This window comes from Crocodylus porosus, unplaced genomic scaffold (assembly GCF_001723895.1).
Source record: "Crocodylus porosus isolate Cpor-Errol unplaced genomic scaffold, CroPor_comp1, whole genome shotgun sequence".
NCBI lineage: Eukaryota > Metazoa > Chordata > Crocodylia > Crocodylidae > Crocodylus > Crocodylus porosus.
This window is the reverse complement of record NW_017728907.1, coordinates 34,165,264-34,173,309: the sequence shown is the minus strand read 5'-3', so window position 1 is coordinate 34,173,309 and position 8,046 is coordinate 34,165,264. Positions and strand designations below refer to the sequence as shown.

The following is an 8,046-nucleotide window of genomic DNA, read 5'->3' as shown; positions in this document are numbered from 1 at the left end:
TAAACTACTACAAGACTGTTTCAGGCTGGTCGTAAGGAAGAATTTCTTTACTGTCCGAGCCCCTAAGGTCTGGAACGGCCTGCCATCGGAGGTGGTTCAAGCACCTACTTTGAACACCTTCAAGAGCAAATTGGATGCTTATCTTGCTGGGAACCTATGACTCCAAGTGACTTCCTGCCCTTTGAGCAGGGGGCTGGACTCTATCTTCTGAGATCCCTTCCAGCCCTAATGTCTTATGAAATCTATTAAACTAGTTAAGGTCTTTTATGCACTGAATAAAAATAAAGTTATATAACTGGAACATTCTGATTGGTATAATCACTATTGCAATGTGCAGTACCCAAAAGTCTGATTTTCCTTAAATTTTCAATCATACATTGAATTTAATGGTAGCAGTAATATACATAAATTAAATTTCTAAGGTAGTATTGCATTTCAAATGTGTCAGAATCACTTGACCTTAAGCTACCTGCCTTATATAACACCATTTCAGATTTCTTTATAATTGCTTAGTTCATATAATTTCTTAATGTTAAATAATAGTAATAATGATAAAAAAAAAAACAAACTTTCATAGTTCCCCAAAGTCTCCATACAAGGATTGCTTGGACTTACCATCATATGCACATATCCAAATGTCAAAGGTCTCATGGCAGATCATCTGTATGTATTACTAATAATCAATGGCAAAGTGGGGAATTCTGCCTATTAGAAAATGATTGGTTAACTTTTTCCAATATTGAACAGATCTCTATAGTCCTCTTTGTAGAATGACAGTATTTAAATGAAAACTTTAGAGATCAGGCAATACTGAAAATATGTTAGTTTACCATTGTCTTATAGTACAGAAAAGTCAAATGACCAGTGTTGGCGAGCCAAAGGAAAAGCATAACAGGTGAAGACATTTAAGAATTTATAAAACCTGAATGTTTCAAAAGGCACTTGGGACTCTAGCTACTGATTGCAATTACATTTACTTCATTTTAAAAGTTAATTTCATTTTTAAGAACTGACAGTTGAGATAGAGTTCCCTTTTTAGGGGCAACTTTTCACTTTCAAATAACTGCATATCTAACTTTACATATAGAAACCTTTAGACTTCCACCTCCTATGCTTGCTACCTACACAATAAGAGGGCTACACAGAAAATTTGTATTACAATGCTTTGCAAGCACAAAATTGCACTTCCACTTGCTTAAGGTCCTTAATAGCAACAAAGAAAATAATTTAAACTACATTATGCATGCTTTCAATGTGCCTCTGAAGTGGTATGATGGTATCTTAGTTACAGTTTTATACCTGCTAAGAAAGAAGACTTTGGTTTTATCTTTTCATAAACAGGACTGATGCTGTTTTGAGAAAATGGAAAGGATTATTGTCCACAGATTTCTGTGCATCACATTTTTAACGAGGAAATGTTTAATATGCCATTTATGTAATTAGCATATTAAACATATTAGCATATTAATTTTTGTAAAATTGGAAGATGTTTTTGACTAGTAACAAGAGATCTCTTCAATTAGTCTGAACAAGATACCAAATCTTTCTAGACCAGAACCCATTTCTCAATTTTTGGTTGGCCTCCCTTCTGTGGTCTGTTTTAAGACAGAGAAAAATAAATTGGTTATACGTTAACAACCACTTCCTGTATTTTTAAAACTATAATCATTCCTTTTTAGATAAAGCATCTAACCGCCCCAGATTTTCCAGAAGCAAGGTGTTTTTGGCAATATATTTTAATGGACCTGCTTTTGATTGGTGATATTTTATTGAACCCAAGACAAGCTTTTGGGCACAAAGTACTCCTTCAAATTTTCCAGAACAGACCCACATTTTAAGGCTATGTTTGGTATCTCTAAAGAATATCTGCAATAAGACTCCTGCCCTGAATTTGAAAAATTGGTCCTGGATTGTTCTGCATCCCTGGCACACTGATACACCTGCTGAGAAGATGTATCACAATGCAGCCTCATGTCAGCAGAACTAATTAGCCCACCTGCAATGCCACACTAAAGGTAGATACACTAACTGGCACTGGAAATGGTATAGACTGCTTTTAGTTTCAGAGGTCTGTGTAACACCTGGAACTATATCCCAGATTTTGTTCCTTAAAAATGTATTCATTTTATTGTCATGCAGCAGAACTAACTAAATCCTTTTCAAAATGTTCCTTTAAAATAATTATATAAACAATATTTTTGTTGTTGTTATCAGCTTTCATTTTTAATGCATGGGCATTTTTGTTCCAGAATATATTCTACAGCATCCTTCACAACTGATTAAATCTGGTTACTTCTTCTTTTTCCAAATGCCATGGTTTCCTGAATTCATGTTTACAATAAATGATTTCAAGGTGAGCAAAAATAGTGCTCTTGTTTATATGTTTAACGTGTTACTGATGGAAATACTATCACTTGCCTTATTCTTTTCTGACATAGTGATGGTTATGGAAATATTAAGGTTGGCTAATAAGACTTGACTACAATCTGGGTTTTAGCACAGCTTAATTTATATTAGCCTTAGCATTTAGCAGACTAACTTATGTATGTGTAGAACTGAATAATATCCATTACTTAAATAACTTCAGCCAGGCTTCCTAGTAGGTACTTCAATACAGCTTGATACTCCTGACCTCCAGCATGATAATATATATTTCAACAAGACTACCCAGCTGGTCATATGCTACCAGTTTCTGTCAGAGATCAAATTCTGTGTATAAAAGAATACTCATTGAATTTAGTGGGCATTTGTGTATACAGTGAAACCTCCTCTAAGGAATGTTAGCCCTTTTTTCTCTCAGAACAAATCCAAAATATTTACATGTTAACTTCCTTCCACAGTAATACAACAGTAGCTTCTGAGGAAGGGGCTACCTAGTTCACAGCAAGGACTTCTAAAATATGAAACTTTTTATGTGCTGTAAGTTGCCTAAGTAATCTGTATGGCCAGACCATGCTTCAAGCATCAAAAAAACCTAAAAAAACTGAATTGAAGTTTCTAAAAGAATAATGCTTTAAATCAAATCACAGCATTTAAAAAAAATATTTTTTATCTAGGAAATCTAGGACACTCAAAATCTGTATACTTGCCTTTGCTTATGGCAGTGTTAGGACCCAATGTAATGAAGTTTGTAATATTTTTTTTATATTATATTTATATAGCTTGTTACTCTGACATAAAAGTCATACCAGAAAAAAAATCTCTATATTTTGTTATTTGTATCTACATAAAAAAAGTATCTTTACCATTCACTGTACTTCAAACAAAGTGGTAAATGGATTTTAGATGAATAATTCTTACCCAGGGAGAAAAGTGTTACAGTCTTGTCATTAAGATAGCTTAAGTGCTATCCTTTTGTAGGTTCTGAAAAACCTGTTTACCAGCCAGACCACTGGCATTGGAAGAAAAGGCTGCAGATTAACAGCAGAGGATATTGACGCATATCTCTACATCTTCTCTCAACCTGGAGCTCTAACTGGACCAATTAACCACTACAGAAATATTTTCAGGTAAATATAACATTTTCAATGTTTATAAACCAAGTACCATGTCTCAGATGGATCTCTGAAGATAAATGTCACATATTTATGTCTTGACTTCCCTGGATAAAGGGGGAGTTGACTTCCCTGGATAAAGGGGAAGTTGATCTGAAGTTTGATAGTGGGTTTCAGCTCTTTATTTATGCTCCCTCCTCATCATCCTCAAAAGTACCTAGTTTCCTTGATGTCTCTCGAATCCCAGTGCAGGTTGCACAATGATCCTTAGCAATGATCACGGGCAACACATCCTATCCTCTTCCCTCTCTGAATTCAGATGATGGATTAGAAAAGCAGATGATCTTTTCTTTCTACAGATCAGGATTCCTCTTGTTGCTATTTTCAAATAGTTATTTTCTGTGCCTCCCTATTATCTCCTCCCCCATGGCACACTGTGCAACCAACAGACAAAACAATGACAGACTGGAGGACAAGGGTCAGCTGGTGACTCTAGAGGCAAAAAGTCAGTATTTCAATATTCAAATTCCTCCCCCCCCACACAAACAATTTTTCTATTCTTGGGCCTTTTCAGAAAACTATAGAGATGGGTCATTCTTCTCTATACACAACAATCCTTCCTCTAAAAAAGGGAACACAAAAAACTCACTGAGTAGGCAAACTCAGGCACAGCAAATCAGAGACAGAAGAAATAGTATTGCTTATACTAGGGGTTGGCAACATACAGTCTGCAGGTCAGATCTGGCCCATGGAGCCACTGGATCTGACCCACAGAGCCAAGGGGCTTTGCCTATGCTCATGCCCTTGCCTGTGTCCACACCCATACCTATGCTGGAGGTAAGCAGTGAGGAGCTGAGTCAGGGCTGGGCAATATCCAGCTGCCTCCATGGTGCCGCTGCTTCACCACACCTCCCACACCCTCTCCAAGGTTGAGACAGGGGTACAACTTCCAGCCAGTGGGGAGCTGTGCCAGGGCTGGGCAGCTTCCAGCTACACTGGCACTACAGCTGGGAGGCTGGTGCAGGGGCACAAGGAGAAGTGGCAGCAGCATGGACACAGCTCGTTGCTGCCTGGAAGCAGCAGTTGCATCCCAGCTGGGAAGTGAGGAGCAGGGAGAAGTGATGATGGTGTGGGTACAGCTCCCAGCTGCCTGGAACGGTGCAGGCACAAGGGAAGCCCCCCCACCATTGATGTGCTGCCAAAGCCATTTGGCTTGAGTCAGACCAGAGCTGGGTTGTTCTGGCCTGTGGCTTGCAAAGGTTGCCAGCTGCTGGCTGATACCAATTGAATTGTTTAAAACAATGCAGGAAGTGATTTCACTTGTCTACGACAACATCTCACCAATGAGCAATGAGCACCAATTAACCAGGTGCTTCTGTTAAAATAGTCAGCAGTGAAATAGTTAATGTTCTGATATTTAAAATTTCATTAGGATATGGATAATATAAATAGGATGGTCACATGGCACAAGGCTATTGTTTCAAGTTTTCTTAAAACTTGAGAAGAAAGACTCCATCAATTGTCATTCAGATTGTTTTCAGAAACCGAAGAGCTAGCAACTGTTTTTAAAAATGGAGGTGCATCTTTGGGAAACTGAGAGGATACAATTTTAGGGTACTAAAGCCCCACAGGTCACAATGGAGCAGCCTTGGGATTCATTTAGTTCTAGGCTGTCTGAAAGATGTCAGGTGAACCAGTTATGAGTTGCAAGGGAGATAACGTGGCACATAAATATCTGTTCAATAGGAAATAGTTTAAAGCCACCATTTGATTTTCCTTAAGACACAGGTTATCACTTAGATTCCAATTATTTTCATTCTGTTAGCTCACAGTGGCTTGGAACTGGTGACCTGGATGTTAAAGGCTGCATATCTCATTACAATCTAGGCCATTGTCTAGATCAGCAGGTCCCTCAGAGCATAATTTACTACCATAGTTTTTCTAAAGATAAGTTTGAAAATCCCCAGTCCCTGCTACTAACCTGCATATCAATGTATGGAGAAGACTTCAACAATTCTACAAAATAAATCTGAAGCACAGAAAAAGGGGGGGAAAAAAACATTTAGTAAATCTATTCCTTCTTCAATATAAGCCAGATAGTCCAAGAGAGTTTACTGCATGACAACAATGAAAATCGTATTTCATAAGAACGCAAAGTACTTCAGATTACAGGCTTACTCCTATGAAAACCAAAGAAGAATTTTACCTTCAACAGAAGCAGGATGAGGGTAAGCTAATGTGAACAGCATCACTAAATGCCCATACTCATAAATGAAAACCTCTACCTTTAAGACCTTATCCACAGAAGAAATAGCCTAAACAATTGGTTTCTAGACTCTTGGCTATGCACCTTGTAGTCTGCAGACTTCACTGGTCACGTGATAATGGTCTTCTATTTGTTGCCACAAGTGTTAAGGTTCTTTGCTGAAAGCTGGGAGGAGAAACTCAAAACAAAGTAGAAGACAGGGTGTAACTATCACTACTGCCTATACCTTTTTATGGAAAGGACATTCTGTCCTATAGTTGTACACTGTCTAGCAAAATGGAGTCTTGGTTTATGGTAGCATCTTTTAGGTGCCATTGCCATATGAATAAATCATCATAAAATAAAAAGTGAATGTAAAGAAAGAAGAGAGGCCCTCAACAACTAGAGGCCAGAGGGTGTGGGTAGGTGTGGCTACACTTTAGTGCAACACAAGCTGGTTAACACAGATCAGTGACAATCCTGCCCTGGAGTGACGTAACTTTGAATCACATAAGGGCCTTGGTACACAGTTAAGTTTAGGTGGCTTCTGGAGCTCTTAGCCCCTGGACAGGCTGCACATTAACACCTTTTATCTGGCTTAAAGCACAAGTGATGCAGCATAGAGTTACACCACTCCAGGGCAGTATTATCTCCAATCTGTCTAAATTTGTTCTTGTTCCATTACCATGCGGACACTTCTCACACCTATTCCATTCAAGTTGAAATCCTCCAGTATCCCAGAATGCTATGAGGGCCCCAATCCTTTCTTTCTCTGGCACTCAGGCAGCACCCACTTCCCCACACTCCACCAGCCAGGCTGTCAGGCAGCCAGGCATGCCTGAACTCCAAGGGACCCAAACCTTTTTTTCCCCAGAGCGCCTGATGGCTGAAGTGTCTCCTGTCACTGCCCAGACTGACTCTGCTCTTACTTGAGCTCCAGAGAAAAAAGAATTAGGCCCCTTGGAGCTCTGGTCTCAATGAAACTGACATAGCAGCTCTATGCTGAGAGCAGAGCAATCAGGGTTTAAGCTTGGCAGCCCTGCTCTCAATCCCAAACCGCTGTGTCAGTTTCAGCAAGAACAGTGTGTCCCAGAGAAGCCGATTCTCCAGGTTTCTCTGGGCTTCTATACACATGCAGGGAGCCAACTCGATTAATCAAGTCTGCTGGAGCGCAGAAATAAACACGCTTCACCAAATTCTAGCATCACATGCATCAGCTGAAAAATGGTGGTGGGTACTTTGAACTAAAGCTCGTTCGATGAGCTCAATCAATGAGCTTTAGTTTAAAGTGCCCCACTGCCGTTTTTCAGCACAGGAAGGCTGATGAACGTGACACTCAGGCACTTTTAATTAGCATGGCTTGCTTATTAAAGTGCCCCCCCAACACACACCTCCCAGAGCACATGTAAAAATGCCTTCTGTTCTCACTGAAATGGACAGCAACTCTGCACTGAGAGAGGGGCCTCCAGGCTTAAGCCCTGACAGCTCTGCTCAGCATGGAGCCACGTCATGGCGCAGGGTCCCCAGGGATGGCCATGATGACCCTAGGGCTCCGTGACCATGCCTGTTCCGCTCTACGGGCAACTTCTAATCTCACCTGCCATGTCTTATTGGTTGAAATAAGTTGGGAGGCTTCCCATGATTTTATGTGGCAACAGTCCTGCTGAACCCCACTAGATCCTGCTGATCTTGGATCCCTTGCCAGATCTTACTCAAAGTCAGGGCCTTGTGGGACATCCAAAGCTTTATGGGCTAGATGCGTGGCTCCAAACCCACCCCTTTACCACGCCCCATACCCCGCAGGTGGTATTCAAGCATTGTCCTTCTGAGGCCTTGATCTAGCTTGGCCTCCTGTCATCACTAGGCCCTTGGCCCCTGTCTGCATGCCCTCTGGTCCTGGGCTCTCCACAGCCCTGTCTGCATACCCTCACTGGCGCTGGGCTCTCCACACTGTAGTGTGCCCCAATGAGGCTTTCCTCCCCAACAGCCTTAGTCTGGTCCACCAATTCAAACAACTAACAACATAAATACAAGCCCCTGGGCTATAACATAACAACCACAATAATGATGCATAAGCTGTGGTTTGTTTTTCTGGAGGCTCGCAAAGAATCACAGACACACAGTCATCAGTTGGCACAAAAGGTTGTATTTGTTTGCAAACAAAGGTCAGAGCAGAGTGGGGCATTGATGCCCAAATCAGCTTCTGACAAACTAATTGTGTTTGCAAGCGGAATTTATCTTCTCTCTCCTGAGCACGTGTGCAGACACCAGAACTCTTACAGCTACTTCTGTTTCATACAAGCATAC

The 8,046-nt window shown here is 40.6% G+C and overlaps 1 protein-coding gene across 1 annotated transcript in view; it reads left to right on the top strand.

The window, feature by feature from the left end:
- The window catches only part of EPHX4 (epoxide hydrolase 4), a 39,748-nt gene that overhangs the window by 28,594 nt on the left and 3,108 nt on the right, over positions 1 to 8,046 (top strand). Inside the window, exons 5-6 of the mRNA XM_019531115.1 lie at positions 2,250 to 2,353; positions 3,361 to 3,509. Coding sequence (XP_019386660.1) covers positions 2,250 to 2,353; positions 3,361 to 3,509 — 253 coding nt within the window. The remainder of the gene's footprint in view (positions 1 to 2,249; positions 2,354 to 3,360; positions 3,510 to 8,046) is intronic.